Source organism: Oncorhynchus nerka, linkage group LG23, assembly GCF_034236695.1.
Source record: "Oncorhynchus nerka isolate Pitt River linkage group LG23, Oner_Uvic_2.0, whole genome shotgun sequence".
Classification (NCBI taxonomy): Eukaryota; Metazoa; Chordata; class Actinopteri; order Salmoniformes; family Salmonidae; genus Oncorhynchus; species Oncorhynchus nerka.
This window is the reverse complement of record NC_088418.1, coordinates 53606262-53629021: the sequence shown is the minus strand read 5'-3', so window position 1 is coordinate 53629021 and position 22760 is coordinate 53606262. Positions and strand designations below refer to the sequence as shown.

Genomic DNA, 22760 nt, shown 5'->3' with positions numbered 1-22760 from the left:
GAGTCAAAAACGTATGAGCAGTGAACGTAAGCGACAAGGAACCGAGATCTGCACCATTTAAGTAAATGTAAAGTGAAAATAGCTTATTCCATAACTCTGAGCTAGATGTTATCCGACTTTTGAAATTCAACTTATCAGAAAATTATGTTCAAGACCAAACCAAGGGTTCTCTGTAGTAAGAGAGACTAAAAACCACCCGTAGTGTAATCAGGAACTATTCTGAGAAATAAGATACAAAATAATCATTTAAATAAAAAAAATAAAAAATCATTTTAATCGCCCCTTGCCCTGCAAGTGTAAACTCGTCCGACGTCATAAAACGTCATCAGAAGTGTCCGCTTAATTTGAGTGCTGAGGGGAGAGGGTGTGTCTTTTACGTGTTTGGAATGAGGCCAAACTCATGTGCAGAAATAACGGTCGTCACGCGTCAAATTGTGCATGTTGCCAAATCAAAGGCACTCCTTCAATATTAAGTCATTTTTGACAAAAAATTCAAACGTGTCTGTTTTTGACTTTGTCTAGGTTGTAGTCATAGCATCTTCTGCTCCTAAAGACATTGGCTCAAATGTGGGTTATGCCTTTAGATTTTGAGAAAATTAACAACTAAGGAAGAATTTTTCACTTCTCTCATTGACTTCTCAAACCAACAAACCCCGGTCTGGTCTGCTTTGTCTTCTTATAGCAAGCGTTCACGAAAGTCTCGCGATGTTGTACCTCTAGGTTTAAAAACTCTGTGGTTGAACGCAGCGTATTCTTCTTCATGTGTTTTTTTCCGGCAGACTAGACGCTTCGTTGTGTATTGCTGCTTTTCACAGTTCGGAAAGTGAATTGCACATTTGTTCACAAAAAAGGGATATGGGGAAAAAGGAATTTGCACCACCATCTAACCAGATACTGTATATACTCATTTTTGGTGTCCCGAGTGGTGCAGCAGTCCAAGGCACTGCATCTCAGTTTCAGAGGCTGTCACTACAGTCCCTGGTTCGAATCCAGACTGTATCACATCCGGTCGTGATTGGTAGTCCCATAGGGCGGTATACAATTGGCCCAGCGTCGTCTGGGTTTGGCCGGGGTAGGCCGTCATTGTAAATAAGAATTTGTTCTTAACTGACTTGCCTAGTTAAATAAAAAAATAAAACAAATACTTGGCCTAGACTTGGCGCTCCGGTACCGCTTGCCTTGTGGTAGCAGAGAGAACAGATGTTGGTTTGGGTTTGAACCTCACGCTCTTCTTTCAGCCCCACATTTCATCCCAGCTCAAGGCAGCATCAAACAAATATAATAAAATATACAAATATAACAAAGTAAATTATATATTTATCATACATAATAATTGTGTTGCAAATGAAATGCATTGTGTTTGTGCAGAAAAACGTATGCTTGAACATTGTATTAGATCTGTAGCAATACATGAAAAATAAAAGCTATTCCATGGACAGTGCAGATGATGCATGGTCATTTCTGTGTTCAACTGGTAATTAGTGGTAAATCAATTGATTATCTTTTGATGGAATTAACAAAGACCTCTAGTCCACTCTAGTGAAAAAATGCCTTATCAGAGGAGCAGGCCATGACCATTAGGTCCACTATCCTAGACAGTAATGTCGCAGACAGGAGATGTCATATATACTTGTGATTTATTTACATTAACATGCAGCTCATTGTCAACAATCCACTTAAGCCCCAACCTGGTCCCAATGTATTGAAAACTGTAGCAGACAGACATAAAATTCCCCATGTATGCATCCAGGAGCTGGTGAATAAAAAATGTAAAAATCAACTCTTTATCCCAATCATAATGTAATAATGGAAATGATATTGTTTGATAAATCGACAGTCTCAACGGGGAACAGCAAAGATTTATAGTTTATTCCTCGTCTCTCTCTGAAGTCTTTGCGCCAAGAAAGGTTGACGGACCAAGATTCAAAGGTCAGATTAGGAAGGAAGAGGTGGTGTTTGCTCAGTTTTGTCTAGGACAGTGTACATTGCACTCATCATTACATCTGGTTGGCAAGGATGTAATGCATGGTTTGTGTCTGGAGTGTATGGTCGATGAAAAGGTGGAGCGTGTGTTGTTATATTGTTGTAATTATGTTGAAGAGAGGGAAAGATTGAAGTGTAGAGTCATTGAGGTTGGACAGGTTTGGATGGATTTGGAAGGAATGGGGAAGGGTCTGTTAGAAGTTAGTAGGGCTCTTTTAAATGTTCTTAATAGTACAGTTAGGTAGGTGGATTTATGTTTATCGGTTTGCTTCCTTTATACATGCAGAGCTAATGTAAACTGTGATTGACCACACACTCCAGCACAGTAGGTAGCAGCATCCACCTTAAAGTTTGTGGTTTGGAAGCGGGTGGTTTGAGTAAAAAAAGAAGATCATGATGACAGACCTTTTTATACAGTTTCTTGACTGTGTCCAGCTCGCTAATACTCACAGAAATTCAAGCTAGACTGTCAGGGAGTATACACTAAAGTATATACTAGTATATACTAAAATTACTCAATATACACTGAACAAAAATATAAACGCAACATTTAATTTGTTGGACCCATGTTTCATGAGCTGAAATAAAAGATCCCAGAAATGTTCCATATGTACAAAAAGCAGACAAATGTTCCATATGCACAGGGTTGTCAAATTTTATGCACAAAATGTGTTTACATTCCTGTTAGTGAGCATCTCTCCTTTGCCAAGACAATCCATCCACCTGAGGTGTGGCATATTAAGAAGCTGATTAAACAGCATTAATTACACAGGTGCACCTTGTGCTGGGGACAATAAAAGGCCATTCTGAAATGTTAAGTTTTGTCACACAACACAATGCCACAGATGTCTCAAGTTTTGAGTGAGCATGCAATTGGTATGCTGACTGCAGGAATGTCCACCAGAGCTGTTGCCAGAGAATGTAATGTATCTACCATAAGCTGCCTCAAACTGGTTTTAGAGAATTTGGTAGTATGTCCAACTGGCTTCATAACTACAGACCACCTGTATTGCGTCGTGTGGGCGAGCGGTTTGCTGATGTCAACATTGTGAACAGAGTGCCTCATGGTGGCGGTGGAGTTATGCTATGGGCAGGCATAAGCATGATAATGCACAGCCCCATGTAGCAAGGATCTGTACATAAGCTGAAAATGTCCCAGTTCTTCCATGGCCTGCATACTCACCAGACATGTCACCCATTGAGCATGTTTGTGATGCTCTGGACTGACTGTGTACCACAGGCACAGCGTGTTCCAGTTCCCGCCAATATCCACAACTTCGCACAGCCATTGAAGAACCTTGAATATGTGGACATCTATAAGTACCTAGGTGTCTGGCTAGACTGCAAACTCTCCTTCCAGACTCACATCAAACATCTCCAATCGAAAATCAAATCAAGAGTCGGCTTTCTATTCCGCAACAAAGCCTCCTTCACTCACGCCGCCAAGCTTACCCTAGTAAAACTGACTATCCTACCGATCCTCGACTTTGGCGATGTCATCTACAAAATGGCTTCCAACACTCTACTCAGCAAACTGGATGCAGTCTATCACAGTGCCATCCGTTTTGTCACCAAAGCACCTTATACCACCCACCACTGCGACTTGTATGCTCTAGTCGGCTGGCCCTCGCTACATATTCGTCGCCAGACCCACTGGCTCCAGGTCATCTACAAGTCCATGCTAGGTAAAGCTCCGCCTTATCTCAGTTCACTGGTCACGATGGCAACACCCATCCGTAGCACGCGCTCCAGCAGGTGTATCTCACTGATCATCCCTAAAGCCAACACCTCATTTGGCCGCCTTTCGTTCCAGTACTCTGCTGCCTGTGACTGGAACGAACTGCAAAAATCGCTGAAGTTGGAGACTTTTATCTCCCTCACCAACTTCAAACATCAGCTATCCGAGCAGCTAACCGATCGCTGCAGCTGTACATAGTCTATTGGTAAATAGCCCACCCATTTTCACCTACCTCATTCCCATACTGTTTTTATACTGTTTTTTTAATTTTTAATTTATTTACTTTTCTGCTCTTTTGCACACCAATATCTCTACCTGTACATGACCATCTGATCATTTATCACTCCAGTGTTAATCTGCAAAATTGTATTATTCGCCTACCTCCTCATGCCTTTTGCACACATTGTATATAGACTGCCCATTTTTTTCTACTGTGTTATTGACTTGTTAATTGTTTACTCCATGTGTAACTCTGTGTTGTCTGTTCACACTGCTATGCTTTATCTTGGCCAGGTCGCAGTTGCAAATGAGAACTTGTTCTCAACTAGCCTACCTGGTTAAATAAAGGTGAAATAAAATAAAAATAAAATAAGAAAATTATGGGACCACATTCCACAAGCCATAATCAACAGCCTGATCAACTTTATGCGAAGGAAATGTGTTGCGCTGCATGAGGCAAATGGTGGTCACACCAGATGCTGACTGGTTTTCTAATTCACGCCCCTACCTTTTAAAAAGTTATCTGTGACCAACAGGTGCATATCTCTATTCCCAGTCATGTGAAATCCAATTAATTAATTAAAATAGATTGATTTGCTTATATGAATTGTAACTCAGTAACATCTTTGAAATTGTTGCATGTTGTGTTTATATATTTGATCAGTATACTTTAAAATGACTAAAACAAAATCGAAACTGTGTCGAAATGATAATGGGCCTATTTTATACAGTTTATTGAATGTGTCCTGCTCCCTAATAATCACGGAAATTAAAGATAAACAGGGTGTATCGAAAATTAGAAAAACGGTGGATAGAGGACTATATTTTGCAAATGTAGATGGTGAGGTACAGTAACATAACCAATTGTCAGTGAGGCCCCGGGGCAAAATGATTTTGACACCCAGGCCATAGAAGAAGTCAATGTGCACTCCCCTGCGCGCCTCCGTGAGAATATTCGCCATTTTGTTTCGAAAATATGACCGAGTTTTTCCTGCTTTAGCTTGTAACAGGCTAGCTTTTGAATTTATGTACTGTAGAGGGCATACATAGATATTACGCGTAATAATATTGAATATACAAGGTACACATGTGAGACCTGTCCGTTGCCACGTCGCAAGAGATTAATATCCGTGTCACCAGGTTGACAGATACTTTGCTCATACTGCTCGTCAGCCTGAACCATCAAAACAAATCACATTTGGCTAGCTCGCTAACTAACGTTAGCCATACAGACGAGTGGATTGCAAACTGAACAACACGGTAAGTTTATCGACCAACGTTGGCTAGCTAAAGCTGGTGAGTTATTTGTGCTTGGCGACTTAAAATACCTGGTTAAGCTATCAGTACCTAGTTAACTGAAGAGGGTTAGCTAGCTTTTGCCAATTTAGCCAGCTAAAGTTATGCTAATGTTAACGTTAGCTGATAGTTATCGGACTCGGAGAGACACTAACGCCGACACCCAGCCCTTTAACCACCTGGCGACAAAGTTGAGGATAATTTGCTCAAGTCCTTGTGCTAAAGCTAGCTAAATTGAATGCTAACGATAAGTTAGCTAACTACCTGGATAGCTAGCGGCTCAGGATTCTCTCCGCCTTTGACTGTCGAATCCATCTGGTTTAGCCAATCTACTTTGCTAACTGAATTAGGTTGCTTGCTAATGTGTCCTAACTAACGTTAATACTAGCTGACGTTAGCTGCTGCTGTTCAGACATTCGACGTTAGCAAGACCAAAAAGAGAAGTTCGTTCAAGATCATGTCTTGGTTGCAAGAAATGCTAACTATCTAACATGTTACTTCTTGCATTCGTGAAGATAAACTTGTTGCGGAAAATTCCACACAGTTGTAAAATTATAGTTGTCTAGAAACAAATCGACGGTCTTGGAATTTCTATCCATTGAACAAACAAACTCAACCCCGTTTCCAACTGCAGGTCACGGGTTTGGCACTGGCAGCTTTAGCTTATAAATAATCAATGTCAAATCTCCAAGTAGTGAATAGAAGTAGCCAGCAAGTACTACTGTAGTGACTTGTGAAGTAAACAGAAATGTGAGCTTCCAACACTCAGCAGTTGATGTGCATTTCTTGCCAAGGCCACCAACATATCATTTTACAGAACACATGTCCCTGCATTGTCAGACAAGGAGTGATAGTAGACCCTAAAGGGTTATTCATCTTGCAACTGTTTTTTCAAAGACATTATCGACACGGAAAAGTAGAATTGGTGGAGTGTTGAAGTGAATTAAATAATGTAAAAATGTTTACATGAGAAAATACTACAAATAATATACACTGACAACTGTAGCAATGATACATGTCCATTGGAGAGTGGGGGCAGGATAAGTATACTGCCTGCATCTAAGTAATGGAAACGGGAGAAAAGGCTGTGGCTGAGGTCCTTGATAGGCCTACAGACAAAACAAAATGGTCATGTTTGTAATAAAGCAATTATTCAAAACCAACCACATCTTGAATCCTAGGTATAAGGTGGCAACAAGAAAGAGCATCTTAAATGAGGCTCCCTGTTGCTACTTTTGTTAGCAACTCATGGAGAAGCACACCTGCAGGTGCTTAGCAGTGCAGCCAACTGAGACTGATAAGCGCCTAATTAGGAAATGGGAGAGCCTGGCTATGTCCCAATTATCTTCGATAGCCTCCTTTCCCTATCAACTCTCCTTCATAACCACCGATTGTAGTAGACTTTATAAGTTTCCACCATTTTGCTTTTGCATATCTAATCAGTGGTCACGAAGGTGAGGAAACAAGGAAAGGAAGCCATCTAAGATTTGTGACAGCCTGCCCTCTGTTTGCTCTGTCTATGCTGCGTTCATGTAATATCAGAGTTATCAGAAATTCCTAGTTCCGACTGGGAAGTTTCACTTAAACGACCCTCCAATTTTGAATTACAAGTGGGGGAAACTCTGAGAAAATTGTTGACGTTATTGACAACTACAACCTTTTAAAGAATCTAGATTGACCATATTGTCAATGTTAAGGAAGCTAGAAAACTTGTATTATTACCAACGTTAGCTAGCTTATCAAGCTAACTGAAATCTTGTTGGTTGACGAATTGTTCCGATCAAAAAGCACATGAATGAAACGGTCGTATATCCGACATCACAACTAGGAAATAGGAATGTGAAGAGCGTGTGAACGAACGCTGCATTACTATGCTGCCCCATAAGCCACTTGCTTTGCTTAATGACAGGCTACTGTTGGGTCATAGCATCCAGTTGATTGCTCTTCAACCATTGTTCTTTTCATCATTTACTCTATTAGCCAGTGGACTGTTTTGCTGAGGATGCCCCTGGTGACTTCTATTTTAGATGAGAAGTCAAGTTTGAGCTTTTTCCTGTGTAGCATCCACAGGGGAGCACTCTAGGGGTTATTGTTGCACTAGTGTGCTCTTTGTAAATGTATGCCAGATGGACTCTCCAGCACTTGCAGGATTGTCCAAATAAGAGGAAAGAGTAGGAGACACTTTGATTTTCTTTTTCAGACCCATTGTTGTGTGGGCGGCCAGTCGGTGTAATATTGCACCGGCCAGCACATTTGTCTTTTGTTGACTAAGCAAGTTGGTTTGATTTGGTCCCTTCCAACATATCTGAATAATGGTCTTGATAGGCTAGTTAGTGTGTTTATCATAGCAACCATGGCCAACAGATTTTTCAAACTATTCTAATTTCCTGTCTATAGTTGTGGTTGCCTAGACCTATAGCTAGGTTGTTCAGTGTGAAATGCTGACGTCAAGAACAGTGAAGTAGCTAGAGCTAACCACAACCTTTTCACATTAGTGACGTATGAGTGAGGGTCCAGGAAAGGGTAGTGTGCACTAGATGCATTTACTTTTGCATATTTTTTAAAGCATACAGATAATATTATTAATTGTAGTAGTTAGGCAGCTAACCCTGCTCGTCAGCCCAGTGTTCATACATTAGACTTCAGACAAAGTACTCATGAATTTGACTGTAATTGGTAGCCTGTGCAAGCCTATAATCCATTTCAAAATGCTTATCTAATTTCATAAAGCATTTGGATAGGCCTAACAAGACTCAAAGCATGCATCTGGGATTTTGTTTAAGATTTTCCAGCCAGCATCTCTTAGTTGATGGTGTGCCTGTATTTCTGTGTGAGCCTCTCCATTGTTGGCTTAAATGCCATTCACTACTGTCTTCAAGTAATTAAGTTAGCTGAAGTTCTTTTATTGTTAGTGTTCTTGACGACACAACAATAAGCGTTGCACATTTCACCGTTGTTAGGCTAAGTTGTATTGATATATAACGTTAGACTAGGCCTAGTTCTCTTCTTTTTTTTATAAGCCACAAGGCAAGTCGGGGCAGGCCGTTGGCACATCAGTTCATTGACTCATTCATAACTGAAAGCTAAGAATTCTATAGAAGCACGTTGACTTAGGTTTCGGCTGCCCAAAGCTAAGATTTCTAAAGTCAAACCCCGCTACAGCTTTCTCACTAGCAATCTACTAACTAGAAGGCTAGGTCATGATCTTATAACTAATGGCAGCCAGACAAACGTCTTTCTTGAAAAGCTCTGTTTAGAATCCTCCTTGTGATGTCGAGTAGTCTGAGTAAATCTGATGCAACACATGCATCTTGCTTAAAGATGACTATGCAAATACTGCTGTTGACTAATAATAGATGCCTTTGAGATCTGATGCAAGGTCCTATATGAATTGAATTATAATTTATTGTAACCCCCTTCTCTCTCAGGTTATGGTGAGCCTTTCAGTGTGTTGTGTACTAAGGATGCCTGTGTTCTAAGAGGAGACCCATGCTGATAAATGCCAGGTCTCGCCACGCTCTCTGCCGTCTGCACAAACACAAATGCCTGCCTGAGGGAGATCTGATTAAAGATACCCACATTTCTTCTACTGGTAAGCACATCTGAAATTATATATGTAATGGGTTTGTTGTTCATGTGTGGACAGAGCCAGTGACCATGTTGATGTTTTTAGATGTTCCTGCCTCATTGTTTTCATCCGTTTCTTTGTGTATTTCCCCGGTTACCCTCCCCACCGCATGAACCTCAGCTCTTTTAATCTCCCTTTTCTTCCTCTAAAATAAAAATATATTTTTTGATTTATTTTCATCTCAAAGTGACTCAAAAGCAAAAAACAAACAAACAAGCAAGCAATATCATCATGAGTAGGCTAGCTATAGTTGTCTAGATCAACCAATACATACATCATCATGAGTAGCCTAGCTATAGTTGTCTAGATCAACCAATACATACATCATCATGAGTAGCCTAGCTATAGTTGTCTTGGTCAACCAATACATACATCATCATGAGTAGCCTAGCTATAGTTGTCTTGGTCAACCAATACATACATCATCATGAGTAGCCTAGCTATAGTTGGCTAGGTCAACCAATACATACATCATCATGAGTAGCCTAGCTATAGTTGGCTAGGTCAACCAATACATCACCATGAGTAGCCTAGCTATAGTTGTCTTGGTCAACCAATACATACATCATCATGAGTAGCCTAGCTATAGTTGTCTTGGTCAACCAATACATACATCATCATGAGTAGCCTAGCTATAGTTGGCTAGGTCAACCAATACATCACTGTGAGTAGCCTAGCTATAGTTGGCTAGGTCAACCAATACATCACCGTGAGTAGCCTAGCTATAGTTGGCTAGGTCAAACAATACATCACCATGAGTAGCCTAGCTATAGTTGTCTAGATCAACCAATACATACATCATCATGAGTAGCCTAGCTATAGTTGTCTTGGTCAACCAATACATACATCATCATGAGTAGCCTAGCTATAGTTGTCTTGGTCAACCAATACATACATCATCATGAGTAGCCTAGCTATAGTTGGCTAGGTCAACCAATACATCACCGTGAGTAGCCTAGCTATAGTTGGCTAGGTCAAACAATACATCACCATGAGTAGCCTAGCTATAGTTGGCTAGGTCAACCAATACATACATCATCACGAGTAGCCTAGCAATAGTTGGCTCAGTCAACTAATACATACATCATCATGAGTAGCCTAGCTATAGTTGGCTCGGTCAACCAATACATCACCGTGAGTAGCCTAGCTATAGTTGGCTAGGTCAACCAATACATCACCATGAGTGGCCTAGCAATAGTTGGCTAGGTCAATTAATACATCACCATGAGTAGCCTAGCTTTAGTTGGCTAGGTCAACCAATAGAGGCCAAGTTTTTGAGTGTATGCATTCTTTAAAAATGGAGAGGGACAGTTCATTGCTTGCTCAGAAGAAGGTAGTCAGGGAGATGAAGTGTCTGGTGATGATCTTGTAGAGGGCTACATAACCACCAGAAATATGCAGCAAAACTCGATGTTCAAAAAACGAAACGGCTGATAATTATAATAAAACGAAAACCCTTATATAAAGGAGCTCTCTGCTTAGGCTGCTACTAGGGCGCCATGCCATCATTGTATCCCTCTCTCTCCGACTCTCTCCTTCCTTCTAGGGCTGTGTCCCCTGTCCAAGCAGCCACCATGTTCTGGAAGTTTGACCTGCACACCACGTCCCACATCGACCAGCTGCTGGACCGGGAGGACGTGACGTTGCGGGAGCTCATGGAGGAGGATGATGTCCTGCAGGAGTGCAAGGCCCAGAACCGCCGGCTGCTGCTCTTCCTCTCCCAGGATCACTGCATGACAGAGCTGGTCAACCTCATCACCACAGAGCCCCCTGCTGACCTAGAGGAGAAGAGCCGCTTTAAGTAAGAAAGGGTCACCCGAGGGGGAAGAGGGATGGGCTGAATGTGGCTGCTCAACACACGTGTATACTATGTCATTATTGTAAGAAAATTTGTGCTTCACAAAATATACTTTTAATGAAATATTTAAATACACCCTATGCTTAAGCCATCACGGACTGACCTTTCCTCTAAAGACCAGTTGTGCAAAATGAAAGGGGCTTGTCCGTAACATACTCTGACATGGCCTGGGTTCTATGCTCAGTGGATAAGTACCAACTGCCAAGTTTCAACCTAAGACCAGCATGCATACACTCTATTACATTCTTTGTTTTCCTGTGATTCTCAATGTCTAACACACTGAGATCCCTGTCTAGAGTGAAAGAGCTTGTGGCTGTGGGGTCTTTGCCTTGTCACCGAGAGGTTGGGAGTTCAAATCCAGTTATGTCTGTGGAGTTGGTTGAATGGCAGCTGTGATGATTAGAGGTAAAAGGGGCTGGAGCACCATGGCCACTTGATATTGAAATACAGATTTTGCCTAGAAAAACAAAAGCCTTGTTCACGTTGGCAGTTTGAAGTGACTCAAATCATATTTTATTTTTTTGCATATCTGTTTCGAATCTGTTCTTTTTCTCTTGCAGTGTGAATGTCCATAAAGCACATGGAATCAGATATTTCAAGCCACATTTCAAACCACGGCTACAAATCCGACTCATGGCCATGCAACTTGTCTGAACAGTCAAATCTGATTTATTTACCCTCAAGTGGTTTTTACTGTTATTTGGCATATCTTGTTGCTTGCTAGCTACTCCGCTACCACCTGTTCTTGTCAAAAATATAACTAGCTTGTTAATTGTTTAGAAATGAGTGAATGTGCTAGAAAGCTAGCTAGTTGAGTGCCGTGGCTTGCTACAAAGGACTCATTTTGGAAGTTGTATCATGTTATCTTTGAGGCTTTAAAATTGTTATTTTAAGATTTCTAACATTCAAAGCATCTGGGACACGTCCATGGCCGATGTTGTGATCACCTTAGCTTGCTACATAACTTTGAGTAATAGGACGCACGAGCACCATCACCAATCAATCTACACCACTGTGCACACACCCATCGTTATTAACTAGTGAGCTAATTACTGCTGTCTGAGCACACACAACCGATTTGGTCACTTCTAACGTTTGAACAGTCAGTATTCCAAAACGGATTCCAGCATTAAGGTCTGCAGGGCCCACTTTTTGGGGAAATAATCACTGCTATGAAGGTGGGGGTAGGGGGGGGTTTATCCCATCTGCTCATCACTCCCTTCCAACACCACTGTCCTCCAACCATTTGTGTCAGCACCTCCCCAATAACATGAATAAAACCAGCAAAGTTAGATTTGAACCCATAACCATCAGTGTGGGAGGAAAGGTTCTTACCCCAGAGCCACAACACCTTCACAGTTCATACATGCCTCTGCATATGATTGATATTGAGAATTGTGGAAGCACAAACAAACACAACCAGTTAGCTTGGAACCCACAACCATCAGTTTGAGGCAAGGTTCTTACTCCAGAGCCACTGAGTACTTCACTATATATGCTCTCTTCACACAGTTGAGGTTGAGTAGAACAAACAAGCACAGCAAGCTAGATTCAAACCTTTGACCCAATGCTTGAGGCAATGGTCTTACCTCATACTCTCCCAAAAATACACAGTTCTCTTCAAATATTTGATGTTGAGAATTGTTTAAACAAAAACACAGATTTGAACCCACAAGTTTAGATGTGAGGCCAGGTTGTTACCTCACCCACTGTCTCCTATATGGCAAATATATAAGTTGGGATTAAATAACATTGCGGGTTATATAATAGGCATTGTGGCTTTTAGAGGCAATATCGATTGAGCAGACATATTCAATTATTGCATCTCAGTGCAAGAGGCGTCACTACAGTCTCTGGTTTGAATCCAGGCTGCATCCGGCTATGATTGGGAGTCCCATAGGGCGGCTCACAATTGGCCCAGCGTCATCCAGGTTTGGTTGGGGTAGGCCGTCATTGTAAATAAGAATTTGTTCTCAACTGACTTGCCCAGTTAAATAAAGGCTAAATACACTGCTCAAAAAAATAAAGGGAACACTTAAACAACACAATGTAACTCCAAGTCAATCACACTTCTGTGAAATCAAACTGTCCACTTAGGAAGCAACACTGATTGACAAATTTCACATGCTGTTGTGCAAATGGAATAGACAACAGGTGGAAATTATAGACAATAAGTAAGACACCCAATAAGAGTGGTTCTGCAGGTGGTGACCACAGACCACTTCTCAGTTCCTATGCTTCCTGGCTGATGTTTTGGTCACTTTTGAATGCTGGTGGTGCTTTCACTCTAGTGGTAGCATGAGATGGAGTCTACAACCCACACAAGTGGCTCAGGTAGTGCAGCTAATCCAGGATGGCACATCAATGCGAGCTGTGGCAAGAAGGTTTGCTGTGTCTGTCAGCGTAGTGTCCAGAGCATGGAGGCACTACCAGGAGACAGGCCAGTACATCAGGAGATGTGGAGGAGGCCGTAGGAGGGCAACAACCCAGCAGCAGGACCGCTACCTCCGCCTTTGTGCAAGGAGGAGCAGGAGGAGCACTGCCAGAACCCTGCAAAATGACCTCCAGCAGGCCACAAATGTGCATGTGTCTGCTCAAAGACTCCATGAGGGTGGTATGAGGGCCCGACGTCCACAGGTGGGGGTTGTGCTTACAGCCCAACACCGTGCAGGACGTTTGGCATTTGCCAGAGAACACCAAGATTGGCAAATTCGCCACTGGCGCCCTGTGCTCTTCACAGATGAAAGCAGGTTCACACTGAACACGTGACAGGGTCTGGAGACGCCGTGGAGAACGTTCTGCTGCCTGCAACATCCTCCAGCATGACCGGTTTGGCGGTGGGTCAGTCATGGTGTGGGGTGGCATTTCTTTGGGGGGCCGCACAGCCCTCCATGTGCTCGCCAGAGGTAGCCTGACTGCCATTAGGTACCGAGATGAGATCCTCAGACCCCTTGTGAGACCATATGCTGTTGCGGTTGGCCCTGGGTTCCTCCTAATGCAAGGCAATGCTAGACCTCATGTGGCTGGAGTGGGAAGGCATTGATGCTATGGACTGGCCCGCCCGTTCCCCAGACCTGAATCCAATTGAGCACATCTGGGACATCATGTCTCGCTCCATCTACCAGCGCCACGTTGCACCACAGACTGTCCAGGAGTTGTCGGATGCTTTAGTCCAGGTCTGGGAGGAGATCCCTCAGGAGACCATCCGCCACCTCATCAGGAGCATGCCCAAGCGTTGTAGGGAGGTCATACAGGCACGTGCCACACACACTACTGAGCCTCATTTTGACTTGTTTTAAGGACATTACATCAAAGTTGGCCAAACGTCCTGCGCTGTGTTTGGCTGTAAGCACAACCCCCACCTGTGGACATCTGGCCCTCATACCACCCTCATGGAGTCTGTTTCTGACCGTTTGAGCAGACACATGCACATTTGTGGCCTGCTGGAGGTCATTTTGCAGGGCTCTGGCAGTGCTCCTCCTTGCACAAAGGCGGAGGTAGCGGTCCTGCTGCTGGGTTGTTGCCCTCCTACGGCCTCCTCCACATCTCCTGATGTACTGGCCTGTCTCCTGGTAGCGCCTCCATGCTCTGGACACTACGCTGACAGACACCGCAAACCTTCTTGCCACAGCTCGCATTGATGTCCCATCCTGGATGAGCTGCACTACCTGAGCCACTTGTGTGGGTTGTAGACTCTGTCTCATGTTACCACTAGAGTGAAAGCACCGCCAGCATTCAAAAGTGACCAAAACATCAGCCAGGAAGCATAGGAACTGAGAAGTGGTCTGTGGTCACCACCTGCAGAACCACTCCTTTATTGGGGGTGTCTTACTAATTGCCTATAATTTCTACCTGTTGTCTATTCCATTTGCACAACAGCATGTGAAATTTATTGTCAATCAGTGTTGCTTCCTGAGTGGACAGTGTGATATCACAGAAGTGTGATTGACTTGGAGTTACATTGTGTTGTTTAAGTGTTCCCTTTATTTTTTTGAGCAGTGTATATTTTTTATACTGTGAATGGGATCTCTGCAAAAACGGGAACATTGCCTTTAAAAGCCACAATGCCTATAACTCGTAATTTGATTGAATCCTGAATTTAGTGGGAGCCAAGATATGTTTATGAAGGCTTTTAAGGTTGAAGACTGATAATTTACAGTAGAAACACTGTTTTGAACTCACAATGTCATGAACTGGGAACAGAACTACCAGTGCCATGGTAGATGCCTCTAAATTAGTTCATGTTTTTAGGTTGATCCTTCTAATGTAACAGAAGAGTACAATAGGTGGCGTTGGGTTTGAAACATGCCCAGAGATCCTATTACATTACTATTCTAATTCCTAATTGTATGCATGCCCTCTTGTGGACAACATCTTGCCCGCTAAAGTAGCTGACAAGACACAAAGAACACCAAATAGGCCCTGTTTCCCAAAAGCATCTTAATGCCGGAGTTAGGATAGGATGCTATGGTTCTAACGAAGAACTTAGCCTTAAGATACTTTTGGGAAACTGGGCCCTGGTCATGATTGGGTCTGTTAGCATAGCATACACAATGTGGTCTTCAGTATACTCGGTCAAATAAACATGAATTCAGAATTGATGAGATGAGCATTGTCAGAATATTTCCAAACATCGTAAAAGTTATATTTCAAGAATTAATACAGACTGTACACCTCCCTCCCACACAGCCATTCCTTTGACTGTTTATCCCCCTATCATCCTGTTGTCCCCTCGCTACAGGTTCCCTAACATCGCCTGTGAGCTCTTGACATCAGATGTGTCCCTCATCAACGACAAGTTGGGCGGGGACGAGTCACTCCTGGAGACTCTCTACCACTTCCTGGAGCAGGAACCGCCCCTCAACCCGCTACTAGCCAGCTTCTTCAGCAAGACCATCGGCAACCTCATCGCTAGGAAAACAGAACAGGTAACCACAATGCCCAAGCAGTTATAAAGGTGGATATAGAAAGTGTAAGGACCTACCTGGAGCTCACCAAATGTCTCTCTTGTGCCAGGTAATTTCCTTCCTGAGGAAAAAGGATGGCTTCATCGGCCTGGTGCTGAAACACATCGACGCCTCCGCCATGATGGACCTGCTGCTTCGCCTCATCAGCTGTGTGGAGCCTGCCCCCTTGAGACAGGAGGTCCTCAATGTAAGCTGCCACTGTCTGCCAGCCGTTCCTGTTCTCATAAATGTTGTTCAATTATAAATATAATTTCTTATTGACCTGGATGTCTTGTATTTCTCTCATTCATTCCCTGTCATTATTTTTCTTTCCTTATCTCAGTGGCTGAGCGAAGAGAAGCTTATTCAGAGACTCACAGAGCTCATCCACACAGGCAAAGATGAGGAAGTGAGTCATAGACCTTAAACTGATATTTCAGAATTCTCCTGGACAAGGCACGGCAGTTGATATTAATTATCTGGTCAGAAGTATGAATCCTTTTTTATTTATTTTTTCCAGAGACAATCAAATGCGTCCCAGACGCTTTGTGACATCATCCGCCTTAGTCGAGACCAGGCCAATCAGATGCAGGAGAACGTCGAGGCAGACCCCTTATTGGCTGTTCTAGAGTCACAGGAGAGCGTAGCTGGGCTCCTTAAGACCATGTTTGAGGGGGAGAGGAGTGAGGCCTCCATTGTTAACGGAACTCAAGTGCTACTTACCTTACTGGAGACCAGGAGGTCCGGGTGAGTGGAACAACTGTTCCCTCTCCTCAAATAAACTCTCTCTCCCTCATATCTCTTTCCATTGCCTTGTCCAGAAACAACCTCTAGCCACTTGTGGAGATCTTAAAAGGATATGATAATACATCCACCTTGCCTTCTGATAGGCTGTCTGGATTTATCACCACATTGCTTACACCTGACTAATCCTCTCAGATCTCCCAAATGCTTAAGGCAGGGGTAGGGGCTAGAGGTTGTTTCTGGACAGGGACCATCTCTCCAGCTATTTTAGAATGTGAACATATTTTTCCTTATCCCTCCCTTGTTCTCTCTTTCTGTCCCAGGTTGGAGGGGCTGATGGATCTCTATTCTCAGGGATATGAAAGGTCTTACACTGTCAACAGCAGTATTCTACATGCCATTGAGCCCCATCTAAAGGACTTCCAGCAGCTTCTCCTGAACCCCCCCAAGGTAAGGATATACAGTAAGGCCGTATGGCTGATCAATTTACAGTGGTCTGTGGGTACTAAGAAAGAAAGACTTAGTCATGAAACATACAAATAATACTTTTTGTTAAAATGTTCTTATTTGATTATGTTGGAGGCCAACAGACTGCAGTAGAATTCAAACCATACTTTTATAAATAAGCTGTTCAGGGTGTTTACCTCAGCTCCAACCATTAACACACAATTGAATCAACTTGTTCAACACAGTTCTTCCTGTATACATTGGACTGTTGAGTAATTGAATTGAACATGGTGTGTGTGTAGAAAAGTGCAATACTGACGACCGTTGGCCTTCTGGAGGAGCCGCTGGGGAACGCCCGCCTTCACGTGGCCCGGCTAGTGGCCGCCCTGCTGCAGACCAGCGCCCCCAGTGTCTGTCAGGAGCTCTGCAAGCTCACCACAATGGACCAGCTACTGGTGTGTCTGCACCGCCGGGTTTCATCAACTTGTCATTCTCTTACTCTTTCGCATTCATTCATTTGTTCACGCTCTGGCACTTTCTTTTCTTTTATTCACTTCCTCTCCTTTCTGTTGTTCACACTCACATTCTTGCTCTCTCTTGTTCTGTCACCCACCATCGGTCACCACGGTTCTCTCGTTCTTTGCTCTCCACAGGACCTGTTCTTCAAGTACTCATGGAATAACTTCTTGCACTTCCAAGTGGAGCTGTGTGTGGCGTCCATCCTGAACCACTCTGTCCCAGAGGAGCGGCCCATCCCTGGCCTCCAGAACCACGAGGAAGAGAAGCCCCCAGCAGGTCCAGAGAACCAGGGGGAGGCAGTAGGTGAGGCTGGGGCGCCAGCCAAGGCCAGCGACCCGGTGGAGGAGACCACCCTTCACAACACCCTGGTGGCACATGTAGGTGGCTTGGTAGCTCTGCATTTATCTGTCTATGTGCAGTAATAGTCTAGTGTAAAACATAACATTTAATTTTCTTATGAGCCCTTCCCTACAATGTAAAATCAATCAATGTGCAGAGGTAGAGTCTATGATAAAGGAGGATAAAGTGACTAGGTATCAAGATAGATGAGTCCAAAAAAGAACAGAGTAGCAGCAGCATATAATGTGTGAATGTCATTGAAGTGTGTATATATAGTCTAGAGCAGGGGTGTTCAACTCCCACCATACGAGGTCCAGAGCCTGCTGGTTTTCTGTTCTACCTGATTATTAATTGCACCCAATCAGTTCCCACTTAGAGGGAAACAATGAAAAAGCACAGTGGAACTGGTCCAGAGTTGAGTTTGAGGGGTCTAGTGAGTGTGCGTAGTCAGTGCAGATAGTTTGGGTACCATTAATTGACTATTTAGCAGTCTTATGGCTTGGGGGTAGAAGCCGTCTCGGAGCCTGTTGGTCCGAGAGCGTTATACATTATTATTCTGTTTTTATGTTGTCTCTGAATTGATTTTTTTCTTCTATTTCCTCCCCAGCTCTTCCAGAAGTGTCGGTTGGTACAGAGGATCCTGGATGCCTGGGAGGAGAACGATCAAATACAGTAAGACATGTCAGACACTCAAATCCGGGGAACTGCTTTTAGTATTGTCCAGTATTGTTTCACTGCAATGGTGGTATCTAGCATGATAGTAGTGTCTGTTAGAGGTCATTAACCGGTGTGTGGTTTTGTCTCTCAGGGCGGAGGGCGGTGCTAGGAGAGGTAACATGGGTCACCTGACCAGGATTGCCAACATGGTGGTACAGAACCTAGAGAAAGGACCAGTCCAGTCCCAGATCAGTGACCTCATCAAAGGTATGTGTGTTTTGATGAGCTGCCAGATTACCACTTCTGTATTCATAAAAGAATAGCAAAGAATGTTCCACTGCCGGTTACTGTGCCTGGGTGAGTGCTCAGTTAGAACTGGACTGTGATATTGCAGAGTTGCCAGAGGACTGCAAAGGACGCTGGGAGAGCTTTGTGGATGAGACCCTGAGAGAGACCAACAGGAGAAACACAGTGGAACTGGTATCAACCATTCAGTCACCATCTGTCTCTCTCCAACACACAGACACCCTTTTTTTTCTTGCTCAATCACACAAGCATTCCCTTCTACACATTCTGTCTGTCATTTCCTCACTCTAATTCTCTGTCTGTCCTGTGTGTCCCAGGTGAGCACCCATAACCTGCACTCCTCCAGTGAAGATGATGATATGGAGGGTCCCTTCCCCAACGATCTGTCACTCCAACAGGTAGGAAGCCACAGCACCATGACGACACATTTGTCTGCCCATGAGGAAAGATCATTATTTAATGTTCCCCCCCCAGGCTTTCTCAGACTATCAGATCCAGCAGATGACTGCCAACTTTGTGGATCAGTTTGGGTTCAACGATGAGGAGTTCAGTGAGCATGATGAAAACATCAAGTGAGTTTAGTCATCCGTTCCACTATTCCTTCTCCAATAACCAGAAATCAGCTTTGAAAGAGACTGTACAGCAGTTTGCTATGACAAAGACCTCTGGGGGGGCTAACAGCTGCTGTTTGCATTAAACGCTATTTTGTTTCCTTCCTTTCCTAAGTGCCACATTTGACCGGATTGCAGAAATAAACTTCAATCTAGATGCTGATGATAATAGTGTAAGTTGTTGTTCATTGTACAGCTTCATTGTGTGTGTGTGTGTAGTGAAAGTTAATTGTTTACATGCGTTTCCCTCTCCCTGTGTTGAATACAGGCCAACGCTACTGCCTTTGAGGCCTGCTGTAAAGAGAGGATACGTCAGTTTGACGATGCTGAAGAGGAGGAGGACATTTGGGAGGAGAAGGAGATTAACTATGCAACACAAGTCAAATCCAGAACACGGTTGGTAAAAATTCAAGATCCAAAAACAAAGTAGGGGATGTTATGCCAATGTGCAGCTCTCGCCCTCGATTTCTCTTTTTCTCATCAAACCGCTCTTCTTTCTCTCCGTGTGTGTGTGTCAGGTTTGGGGTGTCCCACACCTCAGAGAGCAGCTCCAGAAGCAGTCTGGAGAACGGGGGTCGGGAGCGGGACCGCGGGTCGGGCTCAGACGAGGACGAGGACTCCAGACAGAGTGCCTCAGATCCAGGCAGCCTGAAGGAGAGCAAGGACAACACTCCCAGTACGCCTGGCAGTCAATCAGCTATTTGTAAACTATGCTTATTACCCATATTTACTCAATCAATTAGACAGTCATCATGAATGGTTTCCACTTTGCGAAAACCATTGTACACTTTTTCCTCTTACCATGTTATCATGTGAAGGTCCAAGCTGGACAGCGAGTTTCGGGGAAGCTGGGGGTAACTCGTCCTCTCCGGGTCCTGCAGGCTGGGATTCCCCAGGGGGGAGTGGAGGAGACAAACAAGAGGCAGGTTGGGCCAACTTCACAGAGTTCCAACCTTTCAGCAGGTGGGAACCAAACACTCTCCATACAATTTTATATACATTTGATGTTAGTGTCTAGAATATTGTAACTTGTCAATTTATCAAACTGTTTTTAGTAAGACCTTTTTTAAATCACCAACATAAGACCTTGTTGTTTACTTCATTGTGTTACATACCAAGTGGTGTGTTCTCTGTACCTGAAGCCTACCTCCTCTCCCTGCAGCCCAGAGGTTGGCCCCAGATGTAGCTCTCCCGTAGGCAGCAGTGACGCAGACAAACAAGTCAAACCGGGTCCGGACAAGAGTGGTGAGTGTGGGATGAAGGGAGGTTTCAGCCACCTGACATTTGGCTTACCCTTGTGGAGACGGTCATTATTGCATTTGAGAACAATAAAACGTTTTACAAGGCTTTCATTACTTAACACACAAGCCAAAGTGATTGTGTGTCCAGGTGCGAGCCCCTCTCCCGGTGGTGAGTGGCCGGTGGGTGAAGGTAGGAAGGCTCCCCTCGTAGCCTCAGATAGCAGCTCCTCCGGGGGCTCCGACAGCGAGGAGGACGACAAGACTGCCGCCGCCGCCGCAACGGAAACCACCAGCTCGGGCGCCAACAAGAAAGCAGAAGTCAAAAGGTTGGTTTAACATGAGGTACAGACTCGTCATACTCACACAGTCAATGCTAAATCATTTTCTGTAGAAGTCCACTCAAGCCTTTAGTACCCATGTAAATAAACATCTATATTTGAAACATAACTACCACATTGAAGTAATTATACACTGGACTTGAACTGAAATGACTGAATCCAGAGTTTGGAAATCCAGGGAGCTTCCCATGAGCTATGATTGTGCTTTACTGAAGAGGAAGAATCACTAGCATTTTAAATATGAGTTCAAGTGGTTAAACTACCAAAATACAGTTCAACTCAAAACACTCTTCACATGTTTATTTTCTATACACACACTTCTGTTGATCACTGACTAACAAGCAAAAAAAACTAACTTTTTCTCTGTGCTACAGTGAGAACCCCATTCCTCTGGAAAAACTGTCCCTCACAGATGCCCCCAAGTCCCCCCCAAAGGCACAGCTTGCAGCAGACACACCGCCAGCCTCGACCCCCACCCATCAGACAGACAACAAGTGGGTGCCAGCTCGTGTGTGTACAAATAATGCATGCTTGCACGTAGAGATCCCAGGCAGATCAGGGCTAAAAATATTCTAGCAACCCGGTTTCCTTTTCCTAACAGCCAGAGCCAAGCCACACATCTGGACGTTGAACAATAGCATTGCTAGTTGCCAGCGTTGTGAGCCTGTAGAAGTATTTACTGTGAACTCTAGCCTGCCAGAGAAGGAGGAGAGGTGGTCTGCAATGTTGGATTATGTTATCACCCTCTCACTTTGTCTTCATCTTCCTCACTTTCTTAAATCGCTTATCTCTATACCCTCTCTTCCCCCCCCACCCTCCAGAGAGGATCCACCCCAGTGCCCAGAGATGCCAGCAGTCAACGGGCCTGTCTGAGGGGGAGACAGTCCTAAACCCCAGACTGGTGTGACAGACTGTGCCATTTCCAGGGAGACCACCCTCTCCCAAATAACCTCACTGCAACCTACAGTGTTTTAATGAATCACGCTGCCATGTTATTGGACCTGGACACTGCCAATCAGCACCAATAATGAGGCGGGACGTGTAAAAGCAACCAATAGGCAGAACAGTGTAGAGGAAATTGTCTTCAAAGCCTTTTCTGATGTTGCTCATAAGTACGTGTGGTTTTAATGTAGCAGTGATCTTTTAAACAACCGAAATCCGAAAGGAGTATAAAGTTTTTCTGAAGGATTTGTTCTCACTCTTTTCACAAACGGTTGGACCTGAGAGGTAAGGAGCGGATAGCACAGGTTAACTTAACAAAATGATGCCTCAACAATAAATACCTTTCTGAAATATTTTTCTCCTTGAGCTTAAAAGGCACTTATGCAGCCATTTTTACTGTACATTATAGGACAATGTTATGTTCTACCCTCAGCTCTGTTGGCTATCTTGTCTGTCTCTCAGATCAAGGTTGTTTACCAAACCTGCTCTTTTTTTTTGTCATGGAAAAACATCTTTATTCTTGTACCTCACTAGTTCTCTGAATGTTTTAAAGTGTCCAAGGAAAAGGAACACAGTTCTATAATCTTCTGCTCATGTGCAATAATGACAATTAGCCATTTTATATAAATCAACTTTTAGTGTTGTCGAAAGGAAGACTCATTCGGTATAGTTATGGGCCAACTAATTTGGATATAAACTAAACTCGAGGTTTTGATTTGTCTTGTGTTATTGCATGTATAACCGGTTCTCCGTTGACCTAGCTCGTGAGCTGAGACCTGATTGTAATTGACATCCCCCCCTTAAAATCAACCAATATTCAAATATCTACATTTTAAAGTAATTTTACAAGCAATCTTGAGATTACCGTGTGTTAATGTTCCTAAACACTTACAGGGCAGGAACTGCCTTTGCACCAGATAGGGGTGAAGGTCAGCGTTGGGTTCTGCT

General features: G+C 43.6%; 1 protein-coding gene across 8 annotated transcripts; it reads left to right on the top strand.

The window, feature by feature from the left end:
* Positions 1 to 4889: 4889 nt before the first annotated feature.
* LOC115107033 (serine/threonine-protein phosphatase 6 regulatory subunit 2-like) lies at positions 4890 to 22527 on the top strand. 8 transcript variants are annotated; one of them, XM_029630382.2, is made up of 23 exons: positions 4890 to 5200; positions 8665 to 8828; positions 10411 to 10665; positions 15464 to 15650; positions 15739 to 15876; positions 16012 to 16077; positions 16189 to 16415; positions 16736 to 16862; positions 17162 to 17314; positions 17513 to 17755; positions 18325 to 18389; positions 18526 to 18641; positions 18769 to 18854; positions 18998 to 19078; positions 19155 to 19252; positions 19407 to 19464; positions 19560 to 19687; positions 19810 to 19994; positions 20110 to 20254; positions 20454 to 20536; positions 20666 to 20858; positions 21245 to 21364; positions 21692 to 22527. In XM_029630382.2, the coding sequence occupies exons 3-23, from the start codon at positions 10439 to 10441 to the stop codon at positions 21741 to 21743; spliced, it is 2778 nt and encodes a 925-aa protein (XP_029486242.1). In that variant the 5' UTR covers positions 4890 to 5200; positions 8665 to 8828; positions 10411 to 10438; the 3' UTR covers positions 21744 to 22527. The 8 variants fall into 8 exon arrangements, with proteins under 8 accessions (XP_029486242.1, XP_029486241.1, XP_029486240.1 ...); XM_029630381.2 differs by having other exon boundaries at positions 20660 to 20858; XM_065008263.1 differs by having other exon boundaries at positions 4891 to 5200; positions 19810 to 19967; positions 20681 to 20858.
* Positions 22528 to 22760: the final 233 nt, after the last annotated feature.

What these genes read in the sequence shown, in the direction of transcription:
- LOC115107033 (XM_029630376.2), top strand. Translation starts at nt 10,439, where the DNA reads ATGTTCTGGAAGTTTGACCTGCACACCACGTCCCACATCGACCAGCTG. An exon ending in ACACAGGCAAAGATGAGGAA is followed by an intron (nt 16,078 to 16,188) that starts GTGAGTCATAGA and finishes TATTTTTTCCAG; the next exon opens with AGACAATCAAATGCGTCCCA. An exon ending in ACAACACCCTGGTGGCACAT is followed by an intron (nt 17,756 to 18,324) that starts GTAGGTGGCTTG and finishes TTTCCTCCCCAG; the next exon opens with CTCTTCCAGAAGTGTCGGTT.